At 30.7% G+C, this 27,929-nt stretch overlaps 1 protein-coding gene and 1 long non-coding RNA gene across 2 annotated transcripts in view; one reads left to right on the forward strand and one right to left on the reverse strand.

The window, feature by feature from the left end:
- Positions 1–27,929, reverse strand: part of LOC142331105 (uncharacterized) — a 222,281-nt gene that overhangs the window by 77,069 nt on the left and 117,283 nt on the right. The gene's annotated exons all lie outside the window — the stretch shown is intronic.
- LOC142331259 (uncharacterized) lies at positions 1,789–26,414 on the forward strand. The gene is made up of 7 exons (XM_075377024.1): positions 1,789–1,925; positions 9,137–9,209; positions 16,155–16,207; positions 19,511–19,546; positions 20,893–21,010; positions 24,367–24,440; positions 26,217–26,414. Exons 1-7 carry the CDS (start codon positions 1,869–1,871, stop codon positions 26,277–26,279), a joined length of 474 nt encoding a protein of 157 aa, XP_075233139.1. The 5' UTR covers positions 1,789–1,868; the 3' UTR covers positions 26,280–26,414.

Genomic DNA, 27,929 nt, shown 5'->3' on the forward strand with positions numbered 1-27,929 from the left:
GGATCGTGAATTAAAGATTGAAAATGACAAAATATAGCTGCTCATTGACAATTGTCCGGGTCATCCACACGTTGAAAATCTTTCGTGTATAAAGTTAGTGTTCTTACCAACAAAAACAACAGCAGTTTTACAGCCCTTAGATCAAGGCGTCATCAAGCTGGTAAAAGTCCACTACAAAAAACACCTAATTTTACAAATGAAACCGGATTTAGATCCAAAAAAGGAAACTTAAATAGTTATTTTGGATGCTATAATTATGTTAGAAAGATCATGGAATGAGGTTCTCTGCTGATTGTAAGTAACTGCTTTCGAGATGGAGGATTTTTACCTCAGGCTTGCCAAGTTACTGACGTCGCATGCGAAGAAGAATCTTTTGCGGAATGGGACAATAGTCTGCAAAACCAATCGTTGTCAAATGCTTTATTTGAAGTTTATAAAGAGGTTGTCAACGATTTCGAAACGCATGATGATGATGATGATGATGATGATGTAGTAGCTTCAGAACTAGCAGAAATAGACGGGGACGTTGGTAATGACAACGAAGATAACTGTGAAGAAATCAACCCGCCAAATCGTCCAGAAATTTTAGCGGCAATGAGAACCGTTTGCCGGTTTTCTCAGTTTACAGAAATTGCTAATGAAGAAACAAAAAGTGTTTGTTTTGTTTAAAACAGAACCTTCAAAAACTGTATTACAACAGGAAATGTTCGAAACAAAGCAAAATAACCGACGTTTTGCTGAAAAAGTAATTTTTATAAAACAAAAACAATTTTTTTTTCTTATTAAAAGCTTAATAACGGAATCAAAATTAAAAGGATCTGACTACTTTTATCGACGCATGTTTCAAATTTAGAAATCCATATTATTAAGAAACGACTGTCAAACTCAAACGCTGGTCTGCGGATTCTTGGTGGAATTCATGGAACATGGCACGACCATCACTGCAGCCTCATACTGCATGACTCTTCAACGTTTACGAAGGGCAATTTAGAATAAGCGGAGAGGAATATTGTCATCAGGCATTGTCTTTCTCCATGACTATGCTCTGCCGCACCCTGCAGTTGTAACAAAGAAGCTCCTGCAGCGTTTTCGTTGGGAAGTGTTTGATCACCAACCATACAGCCCGGACTTGGCTCCATCCGATTTTCACCTCTTTGCTCACACGCTGGCTACGAGGACAACATTTTGGCACAGACATCGATCTGCAGACCAGCTTAGAAACATGGCTGAAAACACAGGCGGCTCCGTTCTATGACGAGGGTAATGGAAAGTTTGTACCACGCTACGACAAGTGTCTAAATCGGAGTGGCGACTATGTAGAAAAAGAATGTAACTATGTAAGTACTATAAGTAAATAGTAGTAAGTAAATAAAAAAAAAAATTATTTTCACTGTGGTTTTAATTTCGTGACCGATCGGACCTTGAAAAAACCTCTCATATTGCGTAATTACGTAATAAATCGTATTTTATTTTTGTATTTAACTAACGGGTTTTAATAGAAAGGTTTTCATAATTTAAAATCATACTAATTTAAATAAAAAAAGTATTTATTTTTGTATGAAAGCTTTATTTAAATATGAGATTTACACACATACCCACACACACGCACACACACACAAACACACACATATATAATCTTATATTAAACAAATATATTTATTAAATATAAGGAGATAGTCAACTAAAAAAATACACCTTTCAAAAATAAAACAAAAAAAAATGTTTGCAAGAATATTTCCTCCACTATACCGTATATAAGCAACTACTTCTGCATATAAATACAGGATTATAGCAGAAGAGTTAATGTAGTTGTTTTTAGGTTTTCACGAGAATAAATTTTATAGAATCTTCATAAAAGAAATTAAAAAATGAAGACTATATTTTTTATTTTTGCAGTTATCTTTCTGAGTTTTCATGGCAGCAATGTAAGTAAAATAATAAATGTAATTAATACAACATTTTTGTAGACAATGAATTATATAAATTATAGTAGAAGATATATAAATATATATACTCGTATAATTCTCTAAAAACATAAAATTCGGGTTGTTCCGGGACGTATTCCTCGAATTTCAGGTACTAATTCAGGAAACCAAAATGAGCAAAAAAAGTTCATATCAACATATCCTATTTTACTTTGTTTTCCTTCTGGAGTCCATTTTGTGATTTTCAACAAAACAATTATTTCTCAGGAACTGGTAAGCCTACGTTAAATTGGCCTAATCTAAGACTAGTGTCTTTTCTAAAAAATAAAAAAAATTGAGTATGTCATCTTCAAAACTTTCAAAATGGGGGCCATCTTAATTTGTCAATCTTCAATATCTTAATAACTATTTGTTTCATCAAATTTTTACTTATTATAAAATTTATTAAGCATTTTATTTTGATTAAAATGACATCTCATTTGTGAAAAAAATTCCCTTTTGGCTCGCCGAAAGGCGAAGGTAGATTTCATTGGGGCTAAATAGAGGATAAAAAAGATTTCCATCTTAAAATTAAGAAAAACTTCAAATTTACTCAATACGACAATGACTGCATGTGAAAAAATGTCACATGTTTAGCATACGACAAACCCATATTTACATAAACTGGCAGTTTAAATCGATTCGATACTGTACCTACCTATTAAGGAGGTATGATATTTTTTTGTCTTCAAAACCCAATTTTTTCCACCCCCTGGACCAATGGTTGGTAATATCAAAAAACTTTACTGAGATAAGTTTTGGGCCATTATTCAAAGAATAGTAGGAACTTTAAACAAATTCGATATTTCACTTAATAAGAAAGTTATAGGAATAAGTAATAAGTAATAAAGTTATAGTAATAAGAAAGTTAATTATATTTTGTTTTTTCGAAAAAAAACCATTTTCATTCCCTGGTCCGATTTTTGCGGGTAAAAAAATGGACTGTGATTTTCGGATGAGAAGACACATTAATTGTCCAAAAATATAATGAAATAAACTATTATATAATTTGCGGGTTTTACCCATTTACAACCCCTTAAAATTGAATAATACATTCGGTTTGAAAAATTGATATTTTACGTAAAAATAAAAACAATAATTTACTTTGAATTATTAAAATCTTTTACTAATTTTGAATAAAAGTCCATTTAAAACCACGACCTCGTTATATTAAACATAGGACCTTTAATTATTAAATAACACATCATTATTTTCAATTCATTTAAATTTAAACGTGTCTTTCAGATTATAATTTACATAATCGTGCCATTACACGGGCATTATCCGTATTTTTATAAATTTTGTTTTTATAAGATAGGCATTTTTAATATTATTAACTTCTATTAAATGAAATGTTTAATCTCTTTAATTTTTAAATAGATAATTAAATTTTTATGTAGCAAATGTAATAATATTTCAAGTTACTTTAGACCGGAACACTAATTTAAAATTCTATTTTGTAATATGTCGCCGTTAGAATATATACAAAAAAAAAAAAAATATATATATATATAATTAGAACCTTTTACTTCAGGGTTATGATCTTTTTTCAGTTATTAACAGTTATTGATAAATATCGATCTTTACATCCTCGTACGAAGTAAAGAAGTATTGTGATCGCGAAAAATTTCGGTTCAGATTTCAACGGAAATTTCCATTTGACCATCCCTGAATCCATTTTGACTATTTTCGTCGTGACGTCTGTACGTACATGTGTGCATATGTATCTCGCATAACTCAAAAACGATTAGGCGTAGAATGTTGAAATTTTGTATTTAGGACTGCTGCAACAACTGATTGTGCACATCCTCTTTTGATTGTAATCGACTTCACCAAAAGTAACCAAAAAAGGCCAAAATCCGAAACATTTGGATTTTGGAGGTTTTCTTAATCCAGTATTCTAAATCCTCATTGAGAGGATTTATTACTGGATTTATTATAGGCAAATATATGTCATAAGTGGTACTTATTTTCATTTGTTCTAGAGTTATCGCCAACAAATTCTTAATTAATGAAATATTTGGTTTATACAAGGGGACTGTCGATCGGTTCGAATCCTACTTCAGTTCCTTTTTTTTTAAATGTAAAGAATATAAAATTTTATTTCATTAATAATTTCTGATATTTTTATATATTTTTTATTGTTATTAGTTAATTACTATTTATTGAAAATTTTTTTTTAATCAGATGTTAATTATTAATAAATCAATATATTTAAATTAAAAAAATGGAGATAAAGTTGGATTTGAATCGATCTGCCTTCCCCTTGTAAGATCCAAATATTTCATTAATTATAATTTTATTTGGCTATAACACTGGAACTCATGAAAATAAGTACCACTTGACATATATTTGTAAAGCTCTCAATGAGGGCTTATTACTGCAGTTAAGAAAAAGTCCAATTTTGGGATTTTTTTATAATTTTGGTCCATTCGATTGCAATCAAAAGGAGAGGTGCACAACTAGCGGTTACAACAGTCATAAATCCAAAATTTTAACATCCCACAGCTAATCGTTTATAGTTATGCTAGATACATACGTACGTACAGACGTCACGTCGAAACTAGTCAAAATCGATTCAGGGATGGTTAAAATGGATAGTTCCGTTGAAATCTGAAAACCGAATTTTTTCACGATCACAATACTTCCTTTACTTCGCACAAGGAAGTAAAAATGATAATTGCAAAATAAAAATAATAAATAAACAACATTAATGAATACCAGAGAAAGAATACTTTACAAACCTATGATTGTAAAGTTTATTTGCCAATAAGACATATTAGACCATGTCGACAATATTAGTTTTTGCATACAATGTTGTAAATAGTTATAAAACTGTTTTTTACCATTCTAATTATTTACTGACAGTTAAACTGCCGAAATTGCTATCTAGTGTTACATTTTACCTAACTGAATTTTATATGGTACTGTTTTACTTCCTTGTACGAAGTAAAGGAAGTATAGTGATCGCCTAAAATTTCGGTATTTAGATTTTAAAGGAAATAGCCATTTAGACCATACATGAATCCATTTTGACTAGTTTCAGCGTGACGTCTGTATTTACGTATGTACGAATCTCGTATAATTCAAAAACGATTAGCCGTAGGATGTTGAAATTTTAGATTTAGGACTGTTGTAACATGTAGTTGTGCACCTCCCCTTTTGATTACAATCGACTGAACCTAAAGTGTCGAAAAAGCCCAAAATCCAAACAAATTTGGATTTTTCTTAACTGTAGTAATAAGTCTTGATTGAGAGCTTTTCAACAATATACTGCAAGTGGTACTTACTTTCATTGGTTCTCTGAATTATAGCCAAATGAAATTTTAATTAATGAAATATTTGGATATTACAAGGAAAAGTTTATTTGAACTTTTTTTTTTTTTAATTTAAATATTATTAATTATTAACCTCAGATTGTAAAAAAAAATTACGAGTTATTAATGAAATAAAATTTTATGTAGTTTTCATTTAAAAATAAAAGTGTATAAGTAATTTAATAGGCGAACAAGGAAGTTATGTGGTGTCCACATTCAACGAAATATTCAGAATAAAGAACTAATTTTGGGTCTCATGAGTTATCCGACCACCAGTATAAATATATAAAATAAATTTAAAAAAATAAAAAAAAAATATATATATATATATATATATATATATGATGTGTATAAGATTGATAAAAGAAAAACAATAAGTTAAAACAAAAAAAACAAAAAACAAATTAAACAATAAAACAAATTAATATAACAAATTGTTAGTTATATTAATATATTATTAACATTTGTTATTAATATAACAAATTAAACTGTTAATTGGTTATCATAGAATTACCTTATTTTGTAAACACCGTTATCCGCTGTTTAAACCTAACCTAAAAAACTTTCTTTCTTTTTGTTTGTTTAAAACTGAGACCACGGTTAGGTATTGCTCAGAGTATGAGATGAATGATTTGTAGCGTGTAAAATACTACACGCTACATTTTTTGTAAAAAATACTACACCTAAAAAAACCTAAGTTAGGTTATGATATTTAAAAATAACTAAAAACTAAATGTTAATAAATCAAAAAATAATACCTAAAAAAAAAAAATAAATAAAAAAAGTGATTTCGGAAAAAAACATGCTATTAAAAAAAAATGTAAATGAATTAAAATGCGTGTATTGCAAGCGGTGGTCATATAACTCGAAGATCTTTAATTTTTAACAAAAATATCCAATCAGTATTTAATATGCCAATTTCTGTATTTTACTTTTTAACGATCAGAATATTTTACCAAACTACCCATAAAATTTACGCTACGAGTACATAGAATTTCTCAAAATTGTTTTATAAAATTTTGAAACATTATAAATAGACTGATTTTTTATCGTAAAGGGCGTTTTTATTGTAATTTTCCCGCAGAATTTTTATAAAGCAATTTTCCTTTCTCAAATTTGGAAACAAGACTTTTCTAAACTATTGATTATTACTACCAGTAAGTAATTTTACCAGAATAATTGAAAAAAAATAAAATTCCTATTTTTTAAATTAAATAATTTTGTTAATAGAATGCCATTTTAGAAATACAGGGTGAGCAACATAAAATCGAACCCATAACGTAACTGCTGCAGGATCGGTAGTATGTTGGAATGAAATTTTATGAATGATACGAATAAATTAAATAAGAAGACGTAAAACGTAATTTAAATGTTGCAGTTACTTTATTGTTACAAAAGATGTTCAAAGTGACCACCCTGGGCATCGATGCACTTTTGTGCTCAAGTGATCATATTGAGAGTCGTCGAGAAATCAATTACATTGATTTCTCGTTGAATTTTCACCTTCAGCCATCAATATTGTGAGGATTAGATGCATAAACGGTAGAGCTTATGTAGCCACAAAGAAAAAAATCGAAAGTAGACAACTCTGGGGAACGTGGAGGCCGTCGTCCTCTGCTGACATTTCGTTCATTTGTGAAAGCTTCATGAAAGTGATTCAGTGAAACGTTTGATGTGTGATCGCTTCTTCCGACTTGTTGGACGAAGTTATATTCTTTTTCATTATCAGTTAATTGATCATACAATTCTTCGAAAATTGTGAGGTAAACTTGTGTATTGACGGTTCGGTCAAAACATATTGATCCTACCAATATCAAATATTGATATTGATGGCCAGCAAACACTAACTTTTCTCATCGTGAAGTGGACGCTCGAATATCTCGTGAGAATTCCTCGCCATCCAATACCTCCTGTTCTGCGAATAAACATGGCCGGATAATTGAAACCATGCCTTGTCTGACATGAAATAAGACATCGGGTCTATCTGTCCAGATACAACATTTTCCAGAAGCGAGTTGCAATAATGAAGTCGGTTCGGTTTGTCTGTCTCCTTCAGTTGTAACGCGGTATGGTTTCTATTTTAATTAACAAAGAATTTTACGACAAGATGTGTATTTAACACAAGATTATTGGGATAAATTGCGTAGTGATTTTTTTGGACTGGCAGTAATTCTTTCAATATCGCCAATGGCATGTGGAGTCCTAACGGAAGGTTGCCTACTTTGTTTTGCATTTGAAACCGAACCTGTTGTACGCCACTTTTTAACTAAATCGTGTATGTTACTCTTCGATGGGGTACAGGCATTCCAACATTTTTCTACGAATACTTGACGTGATTTTTACAACGATCCAGAACGAATTTAGGCCTCAACTATAGCTACCCTCTCCTGGACTGAATAAGGCATATTACACAAACACAACTGTACTCACAATACTGCACTGCAACAAAACGTGTACTGCACTGACACGTAAACAACTGACAAACGGCAGCAACAATCAGTAGTAACAAATACATCCACTAGTCGCGCGAGTCTTTCATAAATAGTGTTTGATAACGGTTTCATTATGGATTCGGTGTTATGCTGCTCATTCTGTATTATTTATAGGTGTTTCATATCGATACAACAGCGTGCGCTCACACACACACACACACACACACACACACACACACACACACACACACACACACACACACACACACTCTGTGGCTCACCCAAACTACTTTTTAATAATTTATTTACGATTCTGAGATTGAACTGCTCATGCTGAACCGAAAGACGTATACATCAGCCTTTCAAGTTTAAATCGATTATTCTAGATTTAAACGGGTAACATCTAAACTACCCAATATCGTTAAATTATCGAAAGTTATCGAAAATTAACCGAATAAAAATTAATTTTTTAAGATACTTCTAGAAAATAAATATCGCTCAATTTTTTATATTCATAATATAAATATTATAGGCGACCAGACATGAATCACAAATCATTCCCGAAAAACAGCATAACGATTCTCATGCGACTGAGAAAATATGCCTTAAAATAAGGGATTTATACCATATTTACTAAGAAAGGTAGTTTCGTTGCCGTTTTAAGTTCGAGACGAATTAAGGTGCCCGAATCATCACCCGAAGCCTAATAAAATATGAGTAATCCTGAGTTATTTACGAGTGACACGTAAACTCTAACTCTGTTTCGATAACAGGGACTGGTTGGAGCGATAGCGAATATAATAAATCTTAGAGAAGGCAATTCTGATTAGACGGTTCTATTTCAGGAGCTTTAGACACGTCATAATTATAAGTTCAAAACAATAAATTAATCTTCTTCTTGTTCTTTTGAAACATTATATTAAAATTCGCTGCCTCCACTTTGTAGGAAAAGGAACATGTTACTGTAGAATAACTAAAAAGCCGTATAAAAAACAGAATACTAATTTTGGAATAACAGTGCCTCTTTATTTCACGTTTTGTTAATTAGCAAGTACGTAAAAAAAGCTTTAATTAAAAAAGGCGCAAACAACCGCGTTAGTAATTATCGTCCACTAGGTTTTTACTGTACTGTACTGAACTGTACTTACTGTACTGAAAAGTACGTAAATGGAATCTTGAAAAAAAAAATTTACAACAGGAAAAGTAAGCAACAGTATAGGAGCGGTAAAGTGTACTAAATGCGTAATGAATAATAAAACAAGATGAATATAAAAATCCAAAGTCTCGAAATCCGAAAATTAATAATGATGTAGTAATGCTAACTTATTTTGGAGGGGAAATTGATGTCTAAAATTATATTCAATTATTCATCAAGTAATAACTATTATCACAAAAGAATTCAATTATTTAATTATTGTTTTAGGCCCGATTATCAAAATATTACACAGAAAAAATCCAGAGTGGTTGTGCCGATGAAATAAAGAAGATAACTCCAGGTAAGATAAATATAATTTTATTTGCCAGAAAATTATAAATAAAATTGTCATAAAGAACAGGTATATAAAAATAAATTTTGGGTCACTTACAGCAATTAATAACAAGTAACTCTTACAGTTTTTTCCTACACCTGTTTAATATACTTTTGTCACGAGGCACATCCAACCGATAGGACAGTTTGTGCGATGCTTTAAATCTTCACTAACGGAAGCGACAGCTGTTTCGATTTTGCGCCTCAAATCGAGTAGATCATAGGTAATGGAGCCACATATATAAAATCTTCTCAAATTCTTTGTTGTGCAACGAACAACTAAATCGAAGCACATACTTTTTGACTGTATAGAAAATTTTCTCATCATTTATTCTTTAAAATTAATAACTTTAAAAAAGTATTTTTTATCAAAACTTACGTACAAAGCACTCCGGTTACCCATTGTTAGTGGACCTGCGATGATAATGATCTGGAGTAGTATGGAAACCTCAGGTTCTGGATCAGGCGACCAGTGATCCAGAACCCGAGGTTTTCCTTCACGGAGAGCACCGCCCACTTTCCAGTTATAACGCCCATTTTTATTGATTCATTCTGTCGTGAACAATCAATCACGTACAAGGGATATTTGTTTTTATAATCTGAAAACGTATATGGCAAATAGGTCAATTTATAATACAATTGTTTAAACAAACATTTTGCACATTAGCATTCGATCGCCCTCTAAATCCTCATATGGATAAAGGTTTGAATTTATAAATACTTTAACATTTTTACGTTGTACTAATCAAATTCCGACGCATTCTTTGTAGCTTTATTTAATCTATCGGTTTGAAACCCTACAATAACGTATCTAGGTTTGTCAATTGTGGTGATGTTTTTACATTCCAAACCATAGATTTTGTTTGTGGGACTGTTGGATTCTGATGAATTTCCCAACTTCTAAACGGTATACGCAATTCGTCATTTTTTCTATCAATTTGGCCAATTCCAACTGATATTGACTCGATACCTTTAAATATGGTACAAGCCATGCAATATCCGTTATTTCTATTCTAGATTTATTATCTGAAACCGTGGTCAGTATAGTTTACATCACTAGTGCGTTTCAATAACAATTCTTGGCTGTTGTTTATAATTATTTTCTTATTATCTTCGGCAAAACCCAACAACATTGAAAGGGGAATGTATAAAGTAAACGCCCCATGGGGTGTGTTTATGTATTTGTTTATATGTTAACGATTTGTCAGTAGACGCGACTTTTTTAACATTTAAATAATTCATCTCTATATAAGAAAAAAATATTTTTCATTTCTACAACTTATTGGTGCTTTTTAATTTTCCACCGACAATTTCAAATCCTGCAGATTTCAATTTCTTAATGCTTTCCTCTGTTAGTTTATATGTTTTTTTAACATCATCGTCATCGTCATCACTTTTATATGGCATTTCTAATGAAAAGAAAAAAATCAAATTGCAACAATTTATTTACATTCTCTCAATACGAAGGACATGCTTACCCGTTCGCCGCGTAAATTTAACAACTGATCGTTTTCATCGGTCAATTTCATTATCAAGTTGGCAATTCTTTTTCATCTATTGATACTAATGTAATATAAAATGGACATTCTTCAATCATTTCACCAGGATCGAAACTCCTGAATTTGAAAACATCATTTCAAAACACCCCTGAAATGTGAAATTTTCAATTGTTTTGCAAACTCTTTCAATTCGTCGTCATTTAAAGCACACCTCGGGATTGAATCGATTATTTTTTTTACTCCTCCACCACTTTTCTTTAATTTTAGTCAACCCCCGAATTTAAATTATAATTCCATCGCGTTTGTTACAGCATAGGCAGTCGCTCTTTCAGTCAAACTACTATCCGGCGCAATTACACGTTCCCAAGCTCTCTCAGCCAGTGCTTTGTCGGCTTGGGCTCTGGTTTTTGTATCTGAATATTTCGAATAGGCAATATCGTGTAATTTACAAGCATCATCCAACTTATTAACTCCTTTATCCCCACGTTTCAATCTTTTATCCAATTTCGTGCCAGGAACACAATAATTGTAACCTGGTAAATGCGGTTCAACTAGTAATTAATCTACAGCTTTATTCACCATAGAACCAATAATACCACGACCTTTTTTCTTAGTCTTGGACTCGCCTTTTTTCTTCATGTCTATATATAAAAAAAATTTATTTCAATTTAACTATTGATAATACGGCTTGGCTTTTAACTAGGAAGAAGCCGAAGCTCATATTTAAATGTCGGCTTTTAACTAGGAAGAAACCGAATCATTTGGTCACTCGAATTCGAGGCACCAAAATATTTCATGGTTTATCGAGTACTTTTAATTTAGTCAGTTCATTTTATCGAATCATTGCCCCGACAATGGATTTAATTTGGTTCGAGATGAGATCTTCTGTAATGCGATCGTTTAATTCATCGTTATTACATGGCAATTTTTTTCTTTAAGAGGTTCCAGGGAATCTTTCATAAATTCAACAGTTGCATCTGCAAGTTTCAATTTTTTCATCCTCTATATGTTTTTTAATGTTTACATCAAGATTTGTCATTTCTTTATTTAATCATTCTAAACCCAAAAACTTTTCACCGAGAGCGTTTGTATATTCGTCAACGTAAGTTGACTTATGTAAACATAAGTTTACATCTTTAAAATCCAACGCATCTTTTTCATCGATAGGATCGGATACATTACACAATTTTGATGTTTTACATCAAAATTTCATTCTGGTGTGAGTGAAAAACCTCGTTCTCCACGTCAACGAACTTTACCTAATTTTATTCGCGACATTTCTAAATAGAAAGAAAATTTAAATAAACATTTAAAAACCAATTCAAATTCAACATCTTTAAATTCTTTAATAATGGATATGATTTCATTTGAAACGGTCTTGTTTCCAGCATTATATTCACCCACAAGTGTATGCAATCTATCAATCAATTCGTTTGGATCGTCCCAATATAAATATACTGGATTATAATTAAATTGTGCATGCAAAAACCCAGAACAAGTAAAAGACGTGGATGGTGTTTTATATGGGGATATTGGGTAAACGGTTTTTTTTTTATAGAAAACAATTTTATATCTACTTCATTATATTTAAAAGATTTATTCGATTTCACTGTATGTGTATCGTGTCGTTCCATCAAATGAGCACCAGTATATTTCAACATTTCTCCATATATCTTCATATTCATATTCTGTGTGAACCTTTTTCAAGTCTGGATTTTTATAAACCAACTCTAAAAAACCTGGTTGACCGAATAAAAGTATCTGTATTTTTATCATACTTTACACTATATGCACGGTCTAGAAATGCTTTTGGACCAGTTTTTAATGTTTCCAAGAATGGTTTAATTATTTCAGTGTCACTGTCTTCTAATATAGGCGTATATTTTGTATATATTCTAGGTTGTTCTTCTTGAGATTGTTCAGAATATAGTGGCAATGTTGTTTGTTCAGATAATAATGTAGAATAGGCTACACCTTCTTCTTCTTCTGAATCATGTTCTAATAAACTCTGTTCACATCTGTCTTGGTGTCTTTCTAAATGAGCCGACAATCTAACACCCAATTCACGCCCTACTCTGTCTACATCAATTTCTCCAGTATGAGGAGGTTGTCTGGATCTATTTACCTTTTCTATAATTTCATTTTCAAATATTTTTTTATCTTTTTCACTCATAATACTCTGTATTAGTTGACAATTCCTTTTTGAAATATTCGTATTTATCACATAAATCAACGAGAAACTTTTCAACTATCTTGTCATCATCTGTAGTGGCCCTGTATAATTTCGATTCGACAATACAACGGTCTTCGCCGATAATTACATAGCAATATCCAAATGGTTTATGGGTATGTGTTTTTGTAGTATTACTAGTACCCGGTTTGGGTTTGCAATATGATTTGGAATTATAAACGATTCGAAATATGCATGTATAACAAATGGCACCCGTAATGTTGAAGAATCGTCTTTAAACGATACATTTCCTCGTCTATGATTCTCTCCTACACCAACCCATTACACCTTTGGCATTGTAATTCTCTGAACCTCTCCTTGTTTACAATCTTCAATATGTTCTGCAAGCTTTTCTTTAGCTTCGCTTTAACATGACCAAAATTTAAAACAATACAAACAGTAGGGGCAATATTCGTATTTTGTAGAACTTTTATTATTACCACTCAACATCCTTGATAAACCATTATATTCGTTTGTCATATTTATTAGAGTGTAATGGGAGCGAATTAATTTAACATCAGTTAATAGTAATAACCAAACGACAATTTTTCGATTATTATTCACATGTTTTATCTATACATTATTAGGATTAAATGTTTCTTTGTCATCTTCGATATCATTACACAAGACATTTCCACTAATATTTGAGTTTTGCGCTTCAAATTTAACAATATCTTTAACACAAACAGGATATTCTATTCCTTTCATGTTTAATTGATTTTTAAATTGTTTATAGGATGAAACACGACATTTATTTATATTACAAGGAAATGGATGTGCTGGAATTTACCATAAAAACATTTTTAATCAACATTTGGTACATTTATTATAGCACGTTTTTTTTTAATACAGCTTTTGGTGTTTGTAAATATGTACTACTACCCCCATATAGTGGATCGAATTCTGATATTGAGAGATCCACGCTAAATATTTTATTCATAACTCATCCACTTCCCATTTGAATAAATCTTTCAAAAGCTTCTAAATACTGTTCATTCAAGCCGGTTGGATTTTCACACACTTAAAGCAAATTGAGTGCTGCTGTGTAAATTAACTTTACAAAAATCACATTTATCACCCACACATTTTTTCAACTCTACAACGACTATATAATATTTAATATTGTCTCCTTTACATTTTTCATCTTGCAATCTTATATCGTTAAATACCACATCTTTCATAACCATTAAAAATTCATAAATATCTACAAATTTTTTTCACCAACATTCCACGAGTGTTTAATTAAAGAACCACCTAATGCTTGTTTTGTATCTGGCATTTGAATATGCAACATCAATTCAGAAACAGATATTTCTTTATTTAGTTTGTGTTTCATTTCAAAATATTGTTCAATTAAATCATCAAAAGCGCTTTCAATAGACAACTTATTTTCTACGAAAAGTTTTATTTTTTCCAATTTGATTGATTTATAAAGATTTTTTCCATATGAGTTAATAGATCTTTATTATATTCACACATTAATTGCATAGTAAATGGATTAGAAGTATATTTTTTATGTAATTGTTCAATATCATCTTTTATATTGTCTAAAAATGTAGTTAAATCATTCTTGTTAGAGAGATTTTTGTAACAAAATACTAATTTACTAGCATTGTCAATTCGTTCAAAATTCATGGTCTTGTTATAATGAAAATAATTTTAATAATGATGTGCTATTGTTGTTATACTGGCACAATATTGTATTGAATAATTTACTCGGGTTTAATGGTTTGATCCCGCTTTCGCTGAAAGTAATGATGTCCTATTATAAATTAATTTAAAAGTGATAAAAACTGTTAACTGAGCGAAGTGATAAAAACCTCGGGTTCTGGATCAATTTATAGAAGACAATGATTGATCTATAATTGAAGAAAACAGAGTCGCGTTTTGGTATGCTTTTTGCAGTAGATAGACGCTTGCATGGTGAGAATTTAAGTGGAAAGTGGCAGTGCTCTCCGTGAAAAAAACCTCAGATTCTGGATCACTGGCCTGTGCTCAGGACTGGTCGGCCTGATCCAGAACCTGAGGTTTCCATACTACTAGTTTATTATTGATTTCTTCACAAAATAGGAACTGTAAGTTAATTTCTTTATTGTTTTATTAAGTTTACATCGAATTGATCCAGTTTACTAAAACAACGAAATAAAGATTTCATACTCAAAAACATATTAACACTACATTAAAAACGAGGTAGCGTTATTTCTAATTTTTTTTTTTTTTTTTTTTTGAGTTATGTGGGCATCGACTTATGTGAATATCGGAATTAATCCGGATATGTAAGACTTAGGAATACATATCCAAAGGAACGTGGAACGGATCTGATGAACATTTGGATCCTTCGATATGAATCATAGTTTTAGTAAAGGGGGAAAATGTTCCTTAGGTAACATGAGCCCGTTCTCAATCGGCTCTTTAATTCTTTAAGAAAAATAAATTATTGCAGGGTATATTCAATAAAATAAACGAAAAAAGTAGTCGTAAATCATTAATGTACGATTTCTATTTCGTTAAAAATTCCAAAATTTCAGAAGGAATTGATGACGTAATGGACATCCGCTGCACGAAGGAGTCCTACAACTTTCCTCTGGGAGGAATCGTTTTGGCAGTTCTTTCGAACGTACTGAATCTTTTTCGACACCCATCTCTTTGCCTTTCGTCAACCAATTCTTCCTCACTTTCATATCTGTAGCTTTATATCTAACCCTGCTACGTTCAAACTAAGGATAGCGAGACGCGCAGTGGATCCGAGGTATAGTTCTGGGGGAGCGGTTTTTTCTGAATTGTTTTAGAAGATTTTCGGTGCCGCCGAACGATTTAACTGCTGAAGTATCTTTTATCGAGTAATACCGGCAACACTAACCAATTCTACAATAAAAATAGAAATTAAATTTTAAATTGTCAAATCAAGAATCGTAAAGCTGAGAGCCATTCCACTAGTTTTGAAAAAAAAAAATTAATAAAGTGGTTATTATGATTATTAAAGTGATAAAAATCGAATATTTAATTAATTCATACTTCTTCTTACACTGTGTGTGTGTGTGTGTGTGTGTGTGTGTGTGTGTGTGTGCGTGCGCGTGAGTGTAAGAGAGTTTTAATGTAGTTAATGTTTTCCATCATGTAACAAATAGGTTATTATTTAATATTAATTTTTTCTATTATTATTATTATTATTTTTTTATTGCAGAGGAGAAGAAGATAATCGAGAATGATGAGTTGCCGGTTACTGAAGATGGAAAGGTAAATTAAATATACTTCATAATAAAGTAACTAGGAAAATCATTTTTAAAGGATTTGAATTTCCTTAAAATATAAAATCATTCATTTCCCTAATTTGGTTGCCGATAACAATTGAAATATCCAGGAAATTATGGTAAGAGAAATACCGGTATTTTCTCTAGTTGTGTTTTTGTTGTATGTTACGAAAATGGAGCATCGGAATTTAGAGCAACGTTGTGCAATCAAGTTTTGTGTTAAACTTGGTGAATCCGCGAGTGTGACCTTTGAATGGTTTAAATGGCCTATGCGGAACATTGCTTATCAAGAGCACAAGTTTTCCGCTGGCACAAATCATTTTTGGAAGTCCGAGAACACTTTGAAGATCAACCTAGCTCAGAAAGACCTTCAACTTCAAAATCTGACGAAAACGTTGAGCGTGTGAGGGTTCTTGTGAGATCATATTTTCTATATATATATATATATATATTGTTATTATTTAATTAATATATATTGCAATTTTTTTACAATCAGACGTTAATTATTAATAAATCAATATATTTAAATTAAAAAAAGGAGATAAGTCGGATTTCAGTCGATGTGCCTTCCCCTTGTAAGATCCAAATATTTCATTAATTATAATTTTATTAGGCTATAACACTGGAACCAATGAAAATAAGTACCACTTATGTAATATCGTTGAAAAGCTCTCAACGGGGGATTAGTTCTGCAATTAAGAAAAAGTCCAAAATCCAAATTTGTTTGGATTTTGGGATTTTTTGATACTTTTGGTCCAGTCGATTGCAATCAAAAGGAGAGGTGCACAACTAGCTGTTTCAACAGTCATAAATCCAAAATGTTAACATCCTACAGCTAATCGTTTATAGTTATGGGAGATGCATACACACATACATACGTACGTACAGACGTCACGTCGAACTAGTCAAAATGGATTCAGGGATGGTCAAAATGAATGGTTCCGTTAAAATCTGAAAACCGAATTTTTTTGCGATCACAATACTTCCTTTACTTCGCACAAGGAAGTAAAAATGATAATTACAAAATAAAAATAATAAATAAACAACATTAATGAATACCATAAAATGAATACTTTACAAACAAACCTATGTTTGTAAAATTTATTTGCCAATAACAACATATTAGACTATGCCTATATAATATAATATTATTTTTTGCATACAATGTTGTAAATAGTCATAAAACTGTTTTTTACAATTCTAATTATTTACTGACAGTTAAACTGCCGAAATTGCTTTCTAGTGTTACATTTTACCTAATTGAATTTTATATGGTACTGTTTTACTTCCTTGTACGAAGTAAACGAAGTATAGTGTACGCATAAAATTTCGGTAATCAGATTTTAAAGGAAATATCCATTTAGATCATACATGAATCCATTTTGACTAGTTTCGGCGTGACGTCTGTACTTACGTATGTACGAATCTCGCATAATTCAAAAACGATTAGCCGTAGGATGTTGAAATTTTGGATTTAGGACTGTTGTAACATGTAGTTGTGCACCTCCCCTTTTGATTACAATCGACTGAACCTAAAGTGTCGAAAAAGCCCAAAATCCAAACAAATTTGGATTTTGGACTTTTTCTTAACTGTAGTAATAAGCTTTCATTGAGAGCTTTTCAACAATATACTGCAAGTGGTACTTACTTTCATTGGTTCCCTAAATTATAGCCAAATGAAATTTTCGGTTCGATGACTTCATCTCCTTTTTATTTGAACTTTTTTTTAAAATTTAAATATATTTATTAATAATTATTACCCTCTGATTGTAAACTTTTTTTCTCCTTTGTAAATAGTATACAGGTTTAATATCTTAGCTTACAAAGCTATTGAATTAATTGTTTTCAGCACACTTATGATATAAAATGAAAATATGGAATCCTTCTATCCGGTTTTTTCGTTATCGACAGGTTAAAGTTTTTTTTTATAGAATTATGGATGCAATATACATTTTGGGTAAATTTTTAAGTCGTTATTCAATGTATTAAAATATATACAGAAATTAGAGAATCCACGGTTATGCTGTTTCAAGGTTTGAATCATATTCGAAAGGAATAGTGATAGTTTATCTAAGATCGTTGAAACAACTAGCTAGCGTCTGTCACAATGAGAAGGAAACAAATAAATAAATATATATATATATATATATATACACTCGTATAAATATGAGAATTATGAAATCCATCTTTAATTCACTACTGAAGATTCTATGTTACAACTAGATAACAAATTTAATGAAATTAGAAGATTAAAAGGATATAACATTAAACCTCTAGAACAGGATGGTTTGAAAGGAAATCCATAATTTTGGAATACATTAAGTAAGCATTCACGATACGTTTCGGTAATATATTTCAACTGGAGCGAGTTCGACTGCTTAAGAAAAGTTAGTTAAAGCTCTACTCAACTCGTCAGAAAAACCATCTTCTTAACTGTATTATACTAACTAATGCAAATGAAAGTCTTAAAATTGGCAGTATTTCCAGTTTAGTATACTTTTTTGTTTTTTGTTGATATTATTTTATTTTGAAAATCTAATTAAGAACTCTGATTGTCAGAACTTAAGATATTTTACAAATGGATGGCGGCTGTGCACAACTGTTGGCGAATTTCCCAAAAATATGGATTTATTGTTAATAATTAAATTACAGATGGGACTTTATTGGACTATGAGGGTAATCAATAATACAGCAAAGATTGATGCAACACAAAACAAAGCAGAATAAGTAAGGTTAAAATACGCAAAATAATAAATGACTATTTGATGTTTATTTGAACGTAATCATCTTCGTTGACGGCGATTAATAAAGGTGGTCAGAAATACTAATGAAAAACAAATCCGATCTATAGTATTAACTATAAAATAAGGTAACCGGTATTTAAGATCTGATGGATGGATTCGAATGGATTTTTTCGAACGCTTCACAAATCTAGAGCAGGTTCCTCGATTCGGAACGCGTTTGGGGTTGCATTTCGAATTCTTATGACGAATGTTTACGCAGATATATCTACATGTTACAATGGCAAGGTATGTTAGCGAATAGTACCCGACAACAGAATGATAGCCGGGGATATTACCTACAAATCGAAAGGATAGCAAATTCGGCGGGCCTCGAATAATAACCTCTAAGATAAGAGGCTACTGCTAACCGTTTCCATTATTCTGACACGCTATTACGGATAACAAATCAATAAGTTATGTTAACTGATAACTCTCTTAATAATACAGTATATATTAAATGTTTGTAAAATATATAAATTACGTAATTTTGTATTTTTTTTTTACAGTGTTACATCACGTGCGGTCTCCGTCAAATTGGCTGTGTAAGTTATCTAGATTACATACCAAAATACTCTAGTTATAATTTAATAAAATACCACTATAATTTTAACTTAAATTATTTTCATAATAATAAAAGTTTGGATGCTCTTTTTATCATTAAATCACACGAGTAACGTTTTAAGAAACGTAAAAATTTATTCGTACTGAAAAAGGACGTTTTAGAAAGATTATATAACGTAAAATACCCACGTTTAATAACGTCGTAAATGAAGACAAACAACCTTACTATATTGGCGCGAAATAACTTATCACTTTTAAATTGTTCATTAAAAATAACTCGTCCCAAAATCTCGGTCGAGTTCGTAAACGGCCAAAATCGGACCATTGGACTGGAGATGGCGGGGCTTTTTCGAAAAAACAAAAACAAAATATCGCTAAAACTTTCTTGTTAAGTAAAACATCGAACTCATTTAATGTTTCTACTATTTTTAGGACAAGGGCCTAAAACTTATCTCCGCAAAGGTTTTTGATATCACCAACCATTGGCCCAGGGGGGAAAAATGGGGTTTTGAAGACAAAAAAAATCATACCTTCCTTATTAGGCAAAGTATCGAATCGGTTTAAAGTAGTCGTTAGTCCTCTAAACATTATCTAAAACGTTTCTCTGAAACAATTTTTGATATGATCAACCGCTAAGGCAAGGGATGACCCAAATATTGCTGGAATTGTTAGAAGATGGGGCTTGTCGTATGCTAAACATGTGAAACCTTTTTTCACATGCAACCATTGGTTGCAACTGATGATATGTTTATGCTGACATTCTTCATGTCATTCCTCCCGTACCGGCAATCGATTCCCACCCTGCCCATCGACTGAGTTTTCTAAACTTTGGTGAGTAATATTTACAGCAGGAAGTGTGCTGTAAATAACATAGATCATAACATTAAATAACTTATAATTGTTTACGAAAGAAGAGTATTACGTTTTAAGAGCTGTATTTTAGTAACATCTGATGGAAAAAAATTAGGTTTCTATACTGCATTAGATATTAGTTAAAAATTGTAATCGTGTATCAGAGAAAACACATGGAAACGTTTTTTTATATCGTAAATATTTTATTTTTTCTAAAATGAACCCTGAAAAAACGTAAACCAAAAAAACATATAACCGTGAAAATCAACAAAAAATTTTAAAACTTTACAAAAATAATAAAAAATGAAGTTTTCCTACAAATAATATATATTATTGAAAATTATATAAAAATAGATCCAGATAATTCTAAGTTTAAATTTTAATTACAGATAAAAAAAATGGAACATATATTTTATATAAAACATATAATATTTCAGGCAAGTAGGCATAAAAATGATAAATTTTTTTGTTTCAGTTGAAAGATGACAAAGTAAATATAGAGGTTACTTTTGCGACTTTTGAAGGGCTTATAAAAGATAAAACCATACAACATTTAATGATTTCAATGATATCAGACTGCATAAAAAAAGAAAGTAAGTAATCTATTTTCATATTTTAAAGAATTTTTAGACTGCACCGAACATTTGAGTCACTATTTCTTTATAACCAAGTAATACAAAAAATTCAGTCAAATAAGAGTAAAAAAAAGGCTTTTCTACAAAAAATAAATAACAAAAAGAAAAGAATTCAAACTAAAAAGTACAAAATAATTTTGATTTCAAGAAAATTACTTTTAAAAAGAATTTTCTATTTTTGCATAACTAAAAAAAACGCGTGGGGCGCGCTCTATTTATAAAGTCGTTGTATATGAAAACGCGCCCCTCGTTTTCTATTTTAACCATGCATAAATAGAACATATTTAAAATGAATTTTCTTGAAAACAAAATTATTTTGTACTTTTTAGTTTGAATTCTTTTCTTTTTGTTTGGTTCTTTTTTTTTAGTTTGGTTTTCTTTTTTTTCGTTTAGAAAAGCATGTTAATAAAATTGAACAGTTCTTTCCTACTTTTTAATCACAGTTACATGAAATTCTTATCGAATTATATTATCGTTATATTAAAATTGTTTTCAACAGCCACTTTTTTTTCCTTCCGGTTTAGTCACCGGGAAAAACCGTCACGTATTACTTCAGAGGATGAATGAGGATAATATGTTCATATTTGAATGAAGTGTAGTATTGCATAGCCTCAGGGTCGTTAATTGAAACCCAGCCACCAAAGAACACCGGTATCCACGATCTAGTATTCAAATTCGTATAAAAGTAACTGCCTTTACTAGGATTTGAACGTTGGAACTCTTGACTTGGAAATCAGTTGATTTGCGAAGACGCGTTCACCAGTAGACCAACCCGGTGGTCTACATCCCAACCACGTAGGGGAAGACACCCGCCTAGTGACGTTCGGTCGCCACAATACCCCCGTTCCTTGGGGCCTGTTGTGCTCTGACTCGCCCTCTGACTTTTTACATCTCATAGTAATAAACCTGGCCTCGTTGGGATGACACCGATGCAAATACTGAATCTATAGTCAAAGTCAATCGGATCGATAGCTACATCTTACTGATTCAGCTTCCTTCCTCACGATGTTCCCCTCGTATTGCATAAAAACTAGCTCCCCGTCGCAGCATCGTCTGCGCTACTGCGTTTCCCGATAACGGTCAATATTTTTATTTTATATGTATTAATCAAGTAACCGGAGGCATGTGCAGCCAGTCACACATACAGTAACGGTGGCAGTGGCTGTGGTGGTTGAGTCTCAGCGTCGAATACTTTCGTATTCCCCTTTCAAGGTCGAATTTCAAAATCTAAAAATTGATTTATTGACATGAAAATTACACTCACCAAAAATCAGGTTTCTTCTTTTGTTTTAGGAAATTAAAAAAAAAACAGGATTTCGAAAAAAAATCAAAAAGCAATTTTAACCCGTGAAATTCGGAACGAAATATAAAAAATCTAAAAATTGGATTTAGATGTTTACAATCAATCATTTCAAACCCAGTATACACATTGGTAGAAACGCACAGTTCACAATTCATTAATGTGTTTGCTTCAACCGGCAAACCTCCACTACTACATATATATATAAATATACTTATTTTTTCGAAGATGAAATATATCCAAAAACTTTCTCAGTTATGCCAAGAAACATGGGTAAAAATTTAGTAGCGATGGATCGGGTAGTTTTCAATTTCCTTGTACGAAGTAATGGAAGTATTGTGATCGCGAAAAATATCGGTTTCAGATTTCATCTCCTTTTTTTGCTTCCTTGTACTAAGTAAAGGAAGTATTGTGATCGCGAAACATTTTGGTTTTCATATTTAAACGGAAATATCCATTTTGACTAGTTTCGGCGTGACGTCTGTACGTACGTATGTATATATGTATGTGCCTACTTATCTCGCATAACTCAAAAACGATTATCCGTAAGAAGATGAAATTTTGGATTAAGCACTGTTGTAACATCTAGTTGTGAAACTCCCTTTTTGATTACAATCATAATTAAAATTAAAATTTTAATTAATGAAATTTGGATTTTAAAGGAAAGTTTTTTTAACTTTTTTTTATTTATTTATTTTTTTTATTTTCTTTTATTTTATATAAATATATTGATTTAATAATTATTAACCCGTGATTGTAAAAAAAAATACAATTCAATGATTATAAAAATAAAAAAAATTAAAAACATTATTAGAGAAGTAAAATTTTATGTACTTTTAAAAATGTGTAAATGTAATTTAATAGGCATTACATATGTGTATACATATACACATATGTAATATATTACACAATACATTTGGTGAAACCTCTGATTATTTAATATTAATTGAAAATTAAAATTTAGAATCATATTATTTTTTAATTTCCTTAGCAAATTCTTATAAATATTTATTTAAAAAAAAAATCACTTTAATTATTTGACAGAAAAAATAAAAACATTTTTGAATTATATTCAATTTAAAGTGATTGTAGAAAATTGTTTTCACTTACGCGTAATATTCACAAGATTTCTAGTGTGTCGTATAAATAAAACTTAATAAAATTAAAGAATTCCGTTTAGTAAACTGTATAAATATACGTGTAGCATACTGTTCCAAATATTACTTTTGACCTTACGGTGTAGAATAATCAGTTTTTATTATTGGATAGTTTGGTATACAATTTATTTAAAGAGTAATCAAGGGACTTTTACTCTAACCTAATATTTCAGGTCAGATTGCTGAATTAATAATTGTATAAATATTTGATGTTAATAAAAACTAATAGTTTAGCAATTGTGTAACTGTCCACTTTTATTATAGAATTGGTGTATCGTATCTTACTTTCAAATGAAACATTTTTAAATGAAGTGCAGCAAAAATGTGTATATGTAGTTTAATAGACGTACAAGGAAGTCCAGATCAGATATTTTGTTTACCCCTAACAAAAAAAAAACCCCTTTTCTCTTTATATAATACTATAAATACATAGAAATAAATGAAATTAGTAATACGATATTGTATTGTTCCCCGACTTACGCCGCTGTGTAAAATTTCACCATCGTATGATATCGGAAGTGAGTTTAATTAAGGTGCAAGATTTGAGGACACAGTTGAACCATTGTCAGTTAAAGAAAAGCATATAATAAATATGTATTTGATGACTTCGCGTTGTCAAATATATATATTTTTTTTTACGCTGAAGGCGAAACGGTAAGGCATATTTACAGCTATTAATAATAAATGCCTTAAAAAAAACTAAATATTGGCCGAAGATGCTTTATACTGATGAAATTTCGAATTGTAACTAAGTATGCAAAATAACTTTATTAATTTTTTTATTTATTTAACATTTAGTATTAACACATGTAATAATAATAAAGATATAATTATAAGTTTTAATTTTATTTTTTCAGATAATTTCGTTGCATACAGTGGTTGTGAGCTCGGATTTAAGTTTATGGAATGCTTAATTAAAAATACTGAATTTGTAAGTATATTGCTAACCTTTATATAAATTGTTATCAACACTCTCGGTTATTTTCTTTAGGATTTAAGTTTCTTTTAGACTAATAATTACGATTAATTCTCTCATTTAATTTTATACATACATAATTATACAGATTATAGATTATATATAGTTATGTAATAGACATTCAAAGTTTTTCATTATAGTAATCATGTACTGGATATCTCGTATAAACTTGTTTTTACGATATTAATTAAGAAAAAAATTTAAATAATTCTCATTAATTACTACTCCCTTTATTTAAAAGAAAACTATTTTCATAAAAAAAAAAAATAAATTAGAAGAAATGACTGAAAATGAAGGAAATAATTTTATAAAGAATAAATATCCGGGTAATTAAAATTAATTACAACCGGTAACTTCAAGTTAATATTATTATGTTAAAACATACAGTGAATATATATAAAATTAAATTATTATAAGTAAGGAAATTATAGGTGTCAAAGAGTTATAAAAATTCACACACAATAATTTTAATTCCTGGCATCAAGAAGGATATATGGTAATTAATCAAAAAATGAGGTATGGGAAGTTTTGCACTTCTCCGGGTTCCATGACCAGGAACCCCAAATAACAAAAACAGGTAGGGGGTAATATTCGTACCTACTTATGTATGTGATGGGGGGGTTTAAAGGTTAATAACTTTTGACTGGATCAACCGATTTTAATGAAATTTTGCACAGAGATTTGTGTATAAGGGGCAAGTATTGGGGGGTTAATATTTCCAGACTAAACATAAGAAACAAGATAAATAGCTAGACATAAAAAATAACCGCTATTTTGATTAAGGTTATGATATTCTACAGTGTTTTACGTTCAAATTTTTGTTTTACAACACCCGTTAAAATGGTTATTAAAATCCTAACCTTTCAATTTAAAACTGGGACCAATAGGTGCTTAGGATATGTTGGCCTCTTACCGAAAGAATTATCGTTTCGAGGTAAGAGCATTTGGATATTCCATTTATCTAGTTCAATTGTTAAAATGTTATTTTGAGGTCGCTATACTTTATGAATACTATATTTGATATATAAATGGTTTTTATATTCATAAAAACGATGCAGGTCTTGATGACATAAACCCACCGGGTTGGTCTAGTGGTGAACGTGTCCACGTTCGATTTCCAAATCAGCTGATTTGGAAATCGAGAGTTCTTTGGTGGTTGGGTTTCAATTAACCATACATCTCAGGAATGGTCGAACTGAGACTGTACAAGACTACATTTCATTTACACTCATACATATCCTCTGAAGTATTATCGGAAATAGAATTTCCGGAGGCTATAAGGAAAAAGAAAATGAAGGTCTTGATATATATATATATATATCATTATTATTATTTTCTTGATTGTAGTTTGTTATTCTTTGAAAATAAAAATATCGTTACAATATATCATTTATTATATGCAAGCATTTAAAACCTACACCAATCACCGAATAATTCTACGTTAAATAAAAAAATCCACTATATCTATTCTTGGGGTGACTAATTTTCAATAGATATTTAAAATTTATCAAAAATTTTCTCTTCAAAAAAAATTTTGTAAAAAAATGATTGACAATTGGTCAGGCTTATAATAATCAACTTAGTGTTGAACAAATTTTAAAAGTTCCCTATAGCAGCTTAGAAAAAAGATATTTACCTAAAAATAATGGATATCTATCTAAACTTTCAAAATACAATACGCAAAAATAGTATTATATTTAGATTGATTCTTATTCTTTTTATTCGTTTCAGGCAAAGGTGAAAGATTACTTGGAAGAAGAATATTCGCCCAAGAAGAATGCAACCCAAGAATAATGTAAAAAAATTATCCAATATAAATATGAAAGAAGATTTAAAATTACATTGCCATAACAGAATGAAATATTTTGAAAATCTTGTTAATATTCTTTTATATATATATATATATATAAAACAGTAAAATAAAACCTTTTCAGAAATAAATAATAACAATATATTACAGATATTTTTCATTTTTTCTTCGCCAATCCATACGGTATTTTTTAAGAAGCTGTTTCATGTAATACAAAGTTTGGGGAAAAAGTTATTTTTTATTGCAGTCACTAGTTTGTTTAAAAATGACAACGGGTTGAACAGAGAATCTGCATTAAATTTTATCAGAAACTTGGTAACACGTTATCAAAGACAATAAGGAAGATTCAAATACCTTTTGTGAACAAGCTACGGGTGTTACACAAATTAAAGTGATATCGCCGCTTCCAATACGACCGAACATCTGTTAAAAGTGACGTATATTCTAGCAGAATTTCCACCAGCCAAAATTCCGAAAAAATTGAGCGAGTTCGACAGACCATGATGAATAATCGTCGAATAACAATTAGAGAGCTTAAGATGAAGTAGGAATTTCATTAGTGTAACTGATTTTAACGGAAAATTTTGGATTGCGGCAAGTAGCAGAAAAATTTGTCCCAAAACTTTATACTCATGAACAAAAGGCAAAACGATTACAAGTAGCACAAATATGCTGAAATGTGTTAATATTGATTTTATGAAAAAAATAATAACCGGAGATGAAACATGGATCAATGGCTATGTCCGTAAGACCAAGACACAGTCATCCCATTGGAAAACTCCAATTTCTCCGTGGTAAAAAAAGCCAGGCAATCATCAAGAAATATGAAGGTCGTGCTGACAATCTTTCTGATTATCAAGGGTTGTCTTTGTGATTATTCCTCACGAGAATAGTCTTGAAAAAGAGTACTAAATAATTGTTCTTCGTCAGCCAAGAGACGCTGTTCGACGCAATAGATCAAAGCGTTGGGAAAATGGCAACTGGAAAATTAATCAAAACAACGAACGCTCTAGCCCATGCGTCACGACGTCTCCGGAAATTCTTGGCAAAACACGGGATCGAACAAGTTCAAATAGGCTCCTTAGTCACCAGATATGATTTTGAACCTACGATTTTGCCCCTTTTCTGAGCTTTTTCCGATTGTGAACCTACGATTTTGCCCCTTTTCTGAGCTTAAAATTCTTCTTAAAGGTAAGGAATTTGAAAATAGATAACAAATAGAAAAAATTCGAAAAGAGGACTTATGAAGGTTCTTCATCATGAAAGTCCTTCCATCATTGGGATAAGTCTGTTACATCTACTTTGAAGGGGACAAAGTAATAGACCTCAAAAAAATTGGCTTTATTTGCGCAGGATAAACTTTACAAAAAATTAAAAAGAAGTTTTATGTAAGTGTGTGTATGAATAAAAACTCTGTCCCCACAAAATACCAGAAATTAAAAAAAGCTAAGTAGCATATTTCATTTTTAAATTTGCTAAAAATTATTTTATTTAGGTTTTTAATCAAAAGTACACTGTCATCCCTTCCGTTAAGGATTTGCCTTTCACACTGCCAGTCAAGTTCACATAACGAAACACGTATGCTTATTCTATTGAATTTTTGTAGTCGTTTCGAAGATTATAATGACGCAGAT

Source organism: Lycorma delicatula, chromosome 10 (genome assembly GCF_047948215.1).
Source record: "Lycorma delicatula isolate Av1 chromosome 10, ASM4794821v1, whole genome shotgun sequence".
In the NCBI taxonomy this organism is placed as follows: Eukaryota; Metazoa; Arthropoda; class Insecta; order Hemiptera; family Fulgoridae; genus Lycorma; species Lycorma delicatula.